The 13,352-nt window shown below is 37.0% G+C and overlaps 1 protein-coding gene across 3 annotated transcripts in view; it reads left to right on the top strand.

Annotated features, from left to right (window-relative positions):
* Positions 1-13,352, top strand: part of PGM2L1 (phosphoglucomutase 2 like 1) — an 82,115-nt gene that overhangs the window by 28,242 nt on the left and 40,521 nt on the right. For all 3 annotated transcript variants that reach the window (XM_020989578.2, XM_020989580.2, XM_020989581.2), the window contains exons 5-6: positions 7,510-7,593; positions 12,912-13,105. In XM_020989578.2, the coding sequence (XP_020845237.1) occupies positions 7,510-7,593; positions 12,912-13,105 (278 nt within the window). The remainder of the gene's footprint in view (positions 1-7,509; positions 7,594-12,911; positions 13,106-13,352) is intronic.

The following is a 13,352-nucleotide window of genomic DNA, read 5'->3' as shown; positions in this document are numbered from 1 at the left end:
AGCCATGTCCCAATTGATGGAAATTCCCTCCCCCTTAATTTCCAATTCTTTGCCACCACAAAAAGGCTCTACAAATATTTTGGTACACACGGATAAAATAGACTTTGATATGTAGCATCACATTTATTGGACTTTCATATGCCGTGCTTACTTGGGCAGTCTTCTCTACTTTGGATTTTGCCCCTGAAACCACCCTGTACTCTGTACCAGGTCCGAGCCTCCACCACATTTCCAGGCCATTTAAATTACATGTCACCATGCACTTATCCCACTTAACCTCTCCTTTACTTGTTTTTTTTCCCCCCATTAGAATGCAAACTCTGGCTGTTGCTACTACAGGTTGCACATGGTCTTGGTGGCAGCAGGAACAGGGAGGAGGAAGAGGAAGGGGAGAGAATAGCCACTTGCATATATTCAACCCACACAGCCATGTAGGCACACACCATAGGCACTTTGGCTTTATGCATTGAGGGTGGTATTGGTCTTCTCAGCACCCTTAAGTCAGTCCAGACGCTTGACTCTTTTCTCAGTCCAGACACTTAACTCTTTCTTTAGACCTCTGCTTCTGTTCCACCCTGCTTTCATCCTTGCCCTCCTTCAACCCTATCTACTCCATGCAGCCAGATACCAAGAGAAAAATGAATATGGACAGTCAGTGTATGAGCAGAGCTAAGATGATGGAGTAGCAGGAAGATATATAGTTGAGATTTCCACTACACTTCCTCCATACAGATCTGGAAAGTGCACCAGATCCAGTCTTAATTGGTAAATTTTTAAAAATCACAGTTATTTTTCTAGCACAGTTCATTAAAGGAAGATATATGGAGAGGTCCATGGACACTTGTCTAGTCAGGAACAGCAGTCCAGAGCATGCTAGTACAGGGAGGAGCCAAGCATTAGGGCAGGAAGAAATCTCAGACCCATACAAAGCAGGGTGACCTTGTGCAGTGTACAGGGACAGATATCAACTGGCAGCTTTTTCTCTCAATGTCTGCCCAGTTCTGTGTCACAGATCCGAGGTAGACTGAGGAGGGGATCTGTACGTAGGGGTGGCATTCTAGGGTGAAGTGCAGTCAAGGGCCCTAGGCTGTGTACTGAGTGAGGAACACAGATAGAAAAATGCAGCTGCTATGCAGTTCTAACCCCATGATAAAAAGTAGATGTGTCTCAGTTGCAGGCTCTATCCCAGTCGAAAGCCTGCAGTGAAATAACCAAGGCAGGAAGCCCAGACAAAAGGGGAATCTGCAGTTCTGCCACTAAACCAGCAGAGCTTTCCACCTGGCTGGTAGTAGTTGAGTCCAGCTGCAGTCCACTGCAGTGATTTTCAAAATTTTGGTCTCAGGACCCCTTTACATTATTTTTTAAAAGAATAATATTTTATTTTTTCCAATCACATGTAAAAACAATTTTTGACATTCATTAAATGGCAAGCAATTTGATCTGGGTTATTACATGTGTAATCGTGCAAAGCATATTTCCATATTAGTCATGTTGTGAAAGAAAACACAGACCAAAAGAAAGAAAGAAAAGGCTTTGATCTGTATTCAGATTCCATCAGTTCTCTTTTTGGAGATGGATAGCATTTTTCATCATGAGTCCTTTGAAATTGTTTTGGATCATTGTATTACCGAGAATAGCTAAGTCATTCATAGTTGATCGTCATACAAAATTGCTATTATTGTTTACAGTGTTCTTCTGTCTCTGCTCCCTTCACTTTGCATCAGTTCATGTAAATCTTTACAAGTTTTTCTGGAAGCATCCTGCTCATCATTTCTTGTATCACAATGGCGTTCCATCACAATCATATACCACAGTTTGTTCAGCTGTTCCCCAATTGATAGGTATCCTTTCAATTTCAAATTCTTCGCCAGAAAGAGCTCCTGTAAATATTTTTGTACAAATGGGTTCTTTTTCCTTTTTTTATATACATACATACATATATGTATATGTATACACACACACACATATCTCTTTGATACAGACCTAGTATTGGTATTGCTGTGTCACTGGCATAGTTCCAAATTACTTTCCAGAATGATTGGATCAGTTTACAGTTCCACCAACAGTGCATTAGTGTCTCAGTTTTCCCCCATGCCCTCCAACATTTATCATTTTCCTTTTCTGTTATATGAGCCCATCTGATAGGTGTGAGGTGGTACCTCAGAGTTGTTTTAATTTGAATTTCTCTGATCAGTAGTGATTTTTCATATGACTATAGATATCTTTGATTTCTTCCTCTGAAAACTGCCTGTTCATATATGTCCTTTGATATCAACTGGGGAATGACTTGTATTCTTATAAAGTTGAATCAGTTCTCTGTATATTTGAAAAATGAGGCATTTATTAGAGACACTTGCTGTAAAAATTGCCTTTAAGCTTTTTGCTTTCTTTCTAATCTTGGTTGCATTAGTTTCATTTGTGCAAAAAAGTTTTTAATTTAATATAATCAAAAATAATTTATGTCTCCTAATGCTCTCTATCTCATGTTTAGACTGACATTTTCCCCTTATCCACATATTTGATGACTAAACTGTTACATGCTCTCCTAATTTGCTTATGGTATCACTCTTTATATCTAAATCATGTACCCATTTTGACCTTATCTTGGTATATGGTGAGATGTTGGCCTATACCTGGTTTCTGCCAAACTGTTTTCCAGTTTTCCCAGCAGTTTTTGTCAAATAGTGAGTTCTTGTCCCAAAAGCTTGGATCTTTGGTTTTATGAAATACTAGATCACTATAGTAATTTACTTCTGTGTATTGTGTACCTAATTTATTACATTGATCCACAACTCTTATTTTTTAGCAAGTATCAGATTGTTTTGATGATTAGTGTTTTATAATACAATTTGAAGTCTGGTGTGGCTAGGCCACCTTCCTTCACACTTTTTTTTTTCGTCAATTCCTTTGGTATTCTTGACCTTTTGTTCTTCTAGATGAATTTTGTTATTATTTTTTCTAGCTGTATAAAATACTTATTTGGAAGTTTGATTGGTATGGCACTGAATAAATAAATAAATTTTGATAAAATTGACATTTTTATTATGTTGGCTTGGCCTAGCTGTGAGCAATTAATATTTTCCCAGTTGTTCAGATCTGACTTTGTGTGAAAAGTTTTATAATTGTGTTCATATAGATCTTGGGTTTGTCTGGACAGGTAGACTCCCAACTATTTTATATTTTCTACAGTTATTTAAAATGGAATTTCTCTATCTCTTGCTGCTGGGCTTTGTTGGTCAAATAAAGAAATGTTGATGATTTATGTGGCTTTATTTTATATCCTGCAACTTTGCTAAAGTTGTTAATTGTTGCAGCTAGTTTTTTAGTTGATTCTTTAAATTATTCTGTCGTATTGCAAAGAGTGATAGTTTTCTTTCCTTGTTGCATATTCTAATTCCTTCAGTTTCTGTTTTTATTGCTATAGCTAGCATATCTAGTACAATATTGAATAATAGTGGTGACAATGGACATCCTTACTTTATCCCTGATCCTATTGGGAAGCCTTCTAGCTTATCCCTGTCATAAATAATGCTTGCTGATGGTTTTAGATAGATACTACATATTTTAAGGAAAGCTCCATTTGTTCCTATGCTTTCTAGTGTTTTTAATATGAATGGGTACTGTATTTTGTCAAAAACTTTTTCTGTATCTATTGAAATAATCATATGATTTCTGTTGGTTTTGTTATTGATTTGGTCAGTTATGCTCATTGTTTTTCTGATATTGAACCACCCTGCATTCCTGTATAAATCCCATCTGGTCATAGTGCATGATCTTTGTGATACTAGTATTTTATTTAAAATTTTTGCATCAATATTCATTAGGGAAATTGGTCTATAGTTTTCTTTCTCTGTTTTTGCTCCTCCTGATTTAGGTATTAGCACCACATTTGTGTCATAAAAGGTATTTGGCAGGACTCCTTCTTTGCCTGTTTTTACAAATAGTTTATATAGTATTGGAATTAATTGTTCTTTAAATGTTTGGTACAATTCACTTGTGAATCTGTCTGGTCTTTGGGATTTTTTTTAGGGAGCTCATTGATGGCTTGTTCAATTTCTTTTTCTTATATAGGATTATTTAAGTATTGTATTTCCTCTTCTGTTAATCTGGGCAATTTATGTTTTTGTAAATATTCATCCGTTTCACTTAGGTAGTTATATTGGCATATAATTGAGCAAAATAGCTCTAATAATTGCTTTAATTTCATCTTTACTGATGGTGAATTCACCCTTTTTATTTTTTGATATTTGTAATTTGGTTTTCTTTTTTTTAAATTAAATTAAACACTCCTTTACATTCTTAAAAATTATTGAGAATACCAAAGAATTTTGTTAATGTAGGTTATATTTATCATGTATTAAAATTAAAATATCTTAGTGTTATTACGAAAATAAAGTAATTTTGATCTCACAGATCTCCTGACTGGGCTTAGGGGCCCCCAGGATTGCCCAGACCACACTTTGAGAGCTGCTGCTCTGCTGGAACCACAGCAAGGGGCGATCCCATGGATGTACTGCTCAGACCCAAACTCAGGTCAGGAACTTGCAGATCTCAGATCAGGAAGTCAAAAATCAGAGTTTGCCCTGAATCAGACAACTCTGGGAGCACCTGAAAGCCTTCAGGTTCTCACGTTGAGCTGTCCCTGAGATCCTGGAGTAACCTAACACTCAGAACCCTCAAGAAAGCAGTGCAAGGACCCAGGAGGACAAAAACTCAGCTCAGATATTCCCTCCAGAATGTACAGAGCCCAGCCCTGATTTGTGAAATCAGGACATAGGCAGTAAGATTGAGGAAACAAACAAAAAGAATCTTACCATAAAGAGCTATTGTGGTGATAGGTATACTCAAGACACAAAACCAGAAGAAGAGAATAGCTCCAAAATATCTGCAAGCAAAGCCTGAACTCAAAAGATAATGTGGGCACAAGTTCAACTAGAATTCCTGGAAGAGATTAAAACAAGACTTTTTTTAGAGAAGAGTTTTAATTTTTTTTTAAATAAATGAAATAAGAACTAGAAGAAAAGAATTAGAAAAGAAATGAGCATCATGAAAGAAAGAATTAAAAATGGATCTAACATATTGGCACAAGATGTACAAAAGCTTGTCCAAACGACAAACTCTCTGAAAATTAGACATATAGAAATTAATGATTTTATGAGGCAATAAGAAATATTAAAGGCAAAAAAACTAAAAAAAAAAATTAGAAGAAAATGTAATGTATCTCATAGCATAAACAGTTGACCTAGAATTAATTGATAGATTGAGAAGAAATTTAAGAATAGTACACCAGAAAGAGAGTCTAGAAATCATTTCAAAAAATCATGAAAGAAAACTGCCTAGATCCCTTAGAAACAAAGGGCAAAATGGCAATAGAAATATTAGAGCCAAAATTCAGAGTTTCGAGGTCAAAGAAAAAATACTGCAGGCAACCAGAAAGAAAGAATTCAAGTACTGAAGAGCCAGTCAGGATCACACATGATTTAGCAGCCACCATCTTAAAGGAGTGGAGAGCTTGGAATACAGTGTTCCAGAAGGCAAAGCATATAGACTTAACAACAAAGAATAACTTACGCAGCAAAATTGGGTAAAATCCTATAGGGGGAAAAAATGGACCTTTAATGAAACAGGGGACTTCCAAGAATTCTTGATGAAAAGACCAGAAACTTTGAAGCTGAAACACCGGAGTCAAGAGAAACATTAAAAGGTAAACATGAGTGAACATCATAAAGGATTAAATAAGGATAAACTGGGCATGTTCTAATGTGAGGAGATGATATATGTATCTCCTTAGAACCCTATCATCAGGGATTGTAATGGAAGTCTAATTAAGCAGAAGATCTGGGAGTGGTTTTGTTATGTTTTGATGATCTTAAAAGAATGATGGAAGGAGAGGGGAAGAGGAATACATTGGGGGAAGGGGAAACAGGAGAGGGAGGGAGGGTGGGGAAAATTAACTCATATAATTGAGTAGAAATTTATGTAAAAAGTATTTGTATAAAAAATAGAAATCTATATAAACAAGGACAAAAGTGGGGAGGGAGTGAGCAGCACTTTAACCTTACCCTTATCTGAACTGGTTAAAGGGAAGAATACATACATACCTACACACAGTCAGGGACAGAAATACATTTCACTCAACAGAGAAAAGGAGGGGAAGGAAAGATGGAGATAAGAGGGAAAGCAGATCAAAGGAGGGGTTCATTCTAAGGAAAACAAACTCTTCAGTATGTACAAAAATAGTTAAAACAGCTTTTTTTGTTGTGGCAAAGACTGCCCATCAGGTGGGTATAGCTGAACATGAAAGTGATAGAATGCTATTGTTGCATGAGAAATGATTAAGGGCATGGTTTCAGAGAAACTTGGAAAGACTTGAACAGATGCTGAGTGTAGTGAAGTGAGCAGAACAAGTGGAACAGATTATACAATAACAGTTTTGTAAAAGCAAACAACTTTGAAAGGCTTTTGAATTCCGATCAAAGAAATAACCAGCCACAATTTCAAATGACAAATGCTGAGGCATGCTGTCTACCTTCTACTGAAAGAGATGATGAACTCAGAGTACATTTTTTTTAACCTGGCCAACAAAGGATTTTGTTTTGTTTGTCAATGTATATATGTAACAAGGTTTTTTTTTCCTCGATAGAGAAAGACAGAGGTGGGAGGAGATAAGGTAGATTTTCTTTGATTAAAAAAAATAAGATTTAATTAAAGAAAAAGGAATATTAGCTCCTTGAGGGTAGGTACTATCTTGTTTGCTTGCATTTATTTGCCCAGTGCTTAGTAGAGTGCCTAGAACGTATTAAGTGCTTAATAAGTGCTTTATCAATTATCTTGTATTTGTACTGTCATCACATTTATTGGTGTTAAAATTTTCACATTCACTCGGTCATTTAAGTTTTTTATGAGTCAATGTCTTTTATTTATTGTATCATTTTTACTACTCTTTTTAATGCATTTTGATATGTAATATAAAGTGTCTAGAGTACTGAGCCTAGAATCAGGAAGACCTGTTTTCAAATGTGGCCTCAGACATTTGTTTCCTGTGTGACCTTGGGCAAGTCACTTAACCTCTGTCTGCTTCAATTTCCTCATCTGCAAAATGGGGAGAATAATAGTACCTCCCTTCTAGGGTTGTTATTATTGTTATTGTTGTTTTTGGAGGCAGTTGGGGTTAAGTGACTTGCCCAGGATCACACAGCTACTAAGTGTCAAGTGTTTGAGGCAGGATTTGAACTCAGGTCCTCCTGACTCCAGGGCCCAGGGTTGTGAGAGTAAAATTCGATAATATCTGTAAAACACTTTACAAATCTTAAAGGTGTCTGTAAATGCTAGTAATTTTTATTATTAGCTATTATTATAGTATATAATAAGTCAGCGGGTATTTATTAAGCACCTGTTATGTGCTTAATACACTGCAGATACCAAGACAATAAAAACATTCCAAATTATTCTTAAATCAAAATTTAATAACAAAATAATTAATTTGACTTAAGATTGTTTCTTTTTCAGCCCTATGCTGTTCAAGAACTGAAAGCAGTTGCAGGTGTGATGATTACTGCCTCCCATAACCGTAAGGAAGATAATGGATACAAGGTAAACCTTGGGGATCCAGACATTTTTAACATAATTAATGTGATGTGTGATGCAATCAAGATCCTAATGATCTTGATATTATAGAGTGTTGAGCTAAAACCAGTAGGATGACATTTAACAGGAATGGTATAAAGGCCTGCATTTAAGTTTACAACTTAAACATCCAAATAGAGGATGAGGAAGATCCAGCTGGATAGCAGTTATAAAGCAAAAATGATGGTGAGGTGAAAGGAAAAAAATGTAAAAACAACATTAAAAAGGATAATACAGATCCTAGATAGATAGATAGATAGATAGATAGATAGATAGATAGATAGATAGATAGATAGATAGACAGACTAGACTAATTAGAGCACACCAAGAGTATATTTTTGGGCACCATATTGTAGAAGAGACATTGACAAATTAGTGAGTGCTCAGAGGATAGTAAAAGCCATGTCCTATTTTTGCAAAAGGCCATGGGTCACTTAAAGGTCACCTAAAGAATTTCTGGCTGCTAAATAGATCATAAACCCTTGTTTCTACCTCAAGAACTGCACAGATATGGTTTTCATTAAATAGGAAATAAGACGATAATAAAAGAAAATCTAACTACCCTTAATGAATTCAAGTCTTCTGGCCCAGATGAACTACATCTTTGGTTATTGACAGAATTGGCTGATGTGATTGCTAAGCCACAGTCCGTCATATTTGAAAGATTGTGCAGAATAGGAGAGATGCCACAGTACTAGCAAAGGATAAAAGGAAGAAGAAAAAGGGGGAGGAGGAGGATGACTATAAGCCAATTTTCCTGGGAAAGTTCTAGAACAGATTATTAAGAGATAATTAGTAAATATTTAGAAAATCAGGGTTCCAAAGATTCAGCAAGTAGTCATACTAGACTAATTTCCTTTTTTGACAGGCTTATTAAACTGGTATGTTGGAAGATTGTTGTACCTATACTTTACGTAGATTTTAGAAACACATTTAGTAAAGTTTCTCATACTTTTCTTTTGGAAAGGATGGAAAGATTTGGGTTAGACAGTAGTATAGTTTGATAGATTCAGAATGGTTGAAATGCTTGATTTAGAGTGGTGGTGTGGTGGCTACTTGTCAGGAGTTCTTCAGTGGAATGCCACAGGGATCTCTGTTTGACCCTGTACCATTTAACATTTTTACCTATATTTTATCAGTGATTTTGATTAAGGCATATAACTCAAAGCTGAAGAGAGCTAACACTCTTGATGACAGTTTACGAAAAGACCTTCATAGGCTAGAGCATTGGGCTGAATCTGATAAGAGGAAATTCATTTGGAATAAATGTAAAATCTTATACTTCACAAGTATAAGACAAGGGAGGAATGCTTAGAAAAGAAGACCTGAGTGTAGTAGATTATAAACTCAAACTGAGTCAGCAGTGTGATGTGGAGGACAAATGAGGACTCAAGGGCAGGCTCAGGCTGAATTAAGAGGCAGAGCTTCCCAGGTAGAAACCCTTTACTCTTGCCCTGCTCACAGTACATTTGGAATATTGTGTTCAACTCTGTATGTAACAGTTTAGAAAGCATATTGATAAGCCACTTCCAGAGGATGGGAACTAGAATGTTGAAAGGCACTGAGTCAATTCAGATAAGAATTGGTTGAAGGAAAGGGGGTTATTTGGCCTGCAGAGGAGAAGCTTTGAGAGTACACAGATGCTGTGCTCAAATACTTGAAGGGCTGTCATGTACAAAAGGATTAAACTTACTTTGGCAGCAAAGGGCAAAACCCAGAGTAGTGAATGGAGATTGCAGAGAGGTAAATTTAGGTTTAGGCAGCTAGGTACAGTGGATAGAGTGTGGGGCATGGAGTCAGGAAGACTTGAAATCAAATCTGGCCCCAGACACTTCCTAACTGTTTGATCCTGGCCAAGTCAGTTACCCCTGTTTGCCTCAGTTTCCTCATCTGTGAAATGAGCGGGGAAGGAAACAGCAAACCACTCCATTATCTTTGCTAAGAAAACCCCAAATAGGGTCACGAAGAGTTGGACACGACTGAAACAACTAAGTAACAACAAAATTCAGATTTGGTGTCAGGAGAGATTACTAAGAGTTAGAACTATCCAAAAATGGAATAGAATGCTTTGGGAAGTATTGGGTTTCCTCTCACTGTTGTTCTTCAGAGAAAAGCTGGATAACCACTTGTCTAGTATGTCATAATGTTGATTCATTTTTGACTGGGGTCTCATCTAAACCTGACATTTTGTTTTTTTCGTTTTGAACTTTGTCAGTTGAAAAACAGTTGAAAAGTTATGAATGTTTAGCCTGGAAAAGAGAAGATTAAAAAGAAACTAAAAAGGATTGATTGAATTAATTCAGGCAATCACCTTGTATTTATTGTGTGTTTACTGTGTGCCAGTCACTGTACTAAGTTCTAGGAATAGAAGTGTGTGGGACAGAGACCACCTACCCAAATTAAAAACCAGAGTCTTGACAAAAGTTTGCAAGAAGGAGAAATCTCTTTATTGACTTTCTGAAGAAAGGGCACCCCCTTACTGCCTAAGTTGCCCCAAGAGTGCAGGTGCTCTTTGTTTAAGGCAAGATTATATAGACCCTAATGCAGCAGCCCACCCTAACCCCCTTCCCGTCGGCTCATTGGCTGAGCCTCAGGTGTACAATCTATTCGTGTAAAAACTACCCCAGTAACAGAGAGAACAAAGAGGTATAGAAATTATGTTAGCGTGTTCCCCTTTTCAGGGCCTCACAGTTTCAGCAGCCTTTTGCCCAAGGTCATATAACTAGCTAGAGGATAAGATAGACAGGATGTTCTTATGGCTCAGGAATTTCTGCTAACACTATCTAAGAGTAGGGGAGGGAGAAGGCTAGGGGAGGGGGTCTTGTATTCTGAGGGGTCTTCACTTAGTGTTGGTACACGTGTACCACTCAAAAGCAACAATACCAGAACCATTAACAGGAACTAATGACCCTTTGAGGAGGCTTCACTTCTGAGAGATCATCTCTCACAGAAAGAAAGGCAAAAATTATTCAAAATTATTGCTAATGATTAAGTATTTAGTATGCAGAGCCTTCTGGTAGGCACTGGATAAAGGTACAAAGTTTAGATAATACATGGCCCCTGCTTTTTATGGAGCTTAGTGTTGGGTGACAAGGGGGGCAGTGCCACCCATACACAAATAAGTGTGAATAATACATAAGTGCATGAGAGATGTGTTACGTAAGTTCCAAGGATAGAGTTCATTCCTGACTGAGGAGATGAAGAAAACTTTGTAGAGAAAGGGGAGGCTTTGAGTTGGGCTTTAAAGCAGAGGTTGGCCAACCTCTGGCCTCAGGGCCAATTTTTGTATGGCCTCAGAGCTAAGAATGATTTTTTTAGAGTTTTAGATACAGTAAAGCCAGTGGTTAGGAATTCACCAACCAAAGAGGAGGGCAGAGCAACTGGCAAAAAGTAGGAGTTCCATGTACTGGGTACCACAGGAACAAAAGCACTATTGCTGTGGTAAACTTGTATAGGAGTCCTGGGATCAGCTCTGTAGAGCTGGGAAGCACTTTCTGAGAAGGACCATTTAGTCTCACCATAGTCTTTGGCTATGAGTCTTAGAAAATTGAGACCCAGAGAAGTTCAGTGACTTACCCAAGGTCCCTGAATGGCAGTCAGGATTCACACTCAGGCTCCATGTTCAGGATCTTTGCTTAGAGAAAATACAAATGTATGGGAATTCCTCTTGTACTGGGAAATCTCTTTTTGATACAAACCCTTTTGGAGTTTCAGTTTATTGTATTTCCAAATAAACACACAATTCCACAATCAGCATCTCCAGAGCTTAGACTAAAATTCATGGAACAGTTGTGATTCATCACTTAGCTTTTGGTACATCCTGTAGACTTCTTTGCCTAAACTAATCATTCTCTTCCAGGATGAAGATAGGTAATGACTTTTATTAGATTCATGTGTTTCCAATCTAATTCTGGTTGCCACTTGTATCCATTTTTCGAGAGCTTTGAGTTCCTTCTTAAGTTGCCCCAGTTTTCTCTCAGGCTTTTTGTAAGAATAACATAAAAAGATTTTGGTGCAAGACATTGTTTGGGAATTAATAGTTAAAGAAGGATTTTTTCATTCAAATTAGACCAAGGAATTTAGACTAAAATACTTTTTTAATACTGTTTTGTAATGTGTTGCCTATAGAGGAAATGGGAAGCATCAGTATGCCTCCACATGGAGTGAGAAATGAGTCAGTGGTAAGATAGAAAAGGGGGGAAGAAGTCTCAAGGAAGAAAGTCTGAAAATTAGATGATCACTATATTTGTCAAGCAGAAAGAAGTACAGGCTTGTTTTGTGATGTTTCAAATGAAAGAATTAGAACCAATGAATAGAAGTTACAGGTATCCAAACAAACTCAAGAAACTAAAGGGCTGAACGTGAAATGATGTGTTTCTTGCAGGTATTCAAATAATTATATGTGTTCAAGAAGACCTGTATGTGATCACCTGTTAGGAGTTCTGTAGTGGGGATTCCTACATAGGAAGTTTAACTAAATGAATTAGAAGAGATGTTAGAGATAATCTTATTTAACACCTTTCTTCCCTAGCCTTATGTGTGTAGAATTGAGTGTCTGAAGATGTGACTTGATTTGTGGTGATGAATTGTTTTTAATTGTTTTCCTGTAGATTCTACTTTTGTAAAAGAATGGTCATTGCTGTAATCAGCGTTTATTGGAATGATCCCATGTGAAAGGTCACCTAATAGTCTGTTAGCTCAGTATATTTTTATATAAAGCTAAATTCCCATTGTAACTAATGAAAGGACCCTTTAGGTAAATCAGATAATAATTATAATTATGTTCTCCATCACATAAGGCTTAACCTTAGCGTTTAATGCTCTCCAGTCTGGTTCAGGCCTATCTTTCTAGCCTTAATTTACATACTCCACTTTCTAGCCAAATTGGACTACCAGTTGTCCTTAATTTCATCCAGCTTCCAATTTTAAATTCTGTGATTCTTGTTTCTTATATCTCCATTTGGGTTTATTGTCCCCCATTCCCAAAGTTGTATATCTTATCTGTTGAAATCCTTATCAAAAATAGGAGCTTCCTCCTCCCTGGAAACTTACCCCAAGCCTCCTAGCTAAAAATAATGTTACCTTCCTTAACTTTTCTTAGCATACTTCTCTCATCTTGATTCTTTATCATAGATCATACTAATTTATGTAAATGCCACATCTACCCATTTGATTTTTAAGCTCCCTGGGGAAAGATACATATTTTTTTTTATTTTGTAGCCCTATGCTTTGCACATAGTAGGTTTTTTAATGAATGTTTATTGAATTGTTCTTAACTCATCTAGGTATACTGGGAAACAGGTGCTCAGATTACATCTCCTCATGATAAAGAGATCCTGAAATGTATAGAAGAAAGTGTTGAGCCCTGGATTGATTCCTGGAATGAAAATCTGGTGGATACTAGCCCCCTGAAGCAAGATCCTCTGCAGGATATTTGTACGCGTTACATGGAAGATCTGAAAAAGATTTGTTTTCACAGGTACTTTCTTAGGAAAATGTGATAACCTCACTTTAAGGCAGGGCAGAAGAAATATGGGTAGGTTGAGCAGTAACAGAATCAACCTTAGGCAGAGCCAAAGAGAGAAAACGGACACAATCTGTGTTGGGGGAGGTAAGGCAGGAGCACAGCAGGGAGGAGACAGGTAATAAAACAGGAAAAAAGAGGGGGGGAAAAATCAAGAGTACTTCCTCCTACCTTCCTCAAGCTTCCTTTTTGACATGAAAAA

Source organism: Phascolarctos cinereus, unplaced genomic scaffold (genome assembly GCF_003287225.1).
Source record: "Phascolarctos cinereus isolate Bilbo 61053 unplaced genomic scaffold, phaCin_HiC Scaffold_726;HRSCAF=1367, whole genome shotgun sequence".
NCBI lineage: Eukaryota > Metazoa > Chordata > Mammalia > Diprotodontia > Phascolarctidae > Phascolarctos > Phascolarctos cinereus.
The sequence above is the reverse complement of the archived record's forward strand: the minus strand, read 5'-3'. Positions and strand labels throughout refer to the sequence as shown.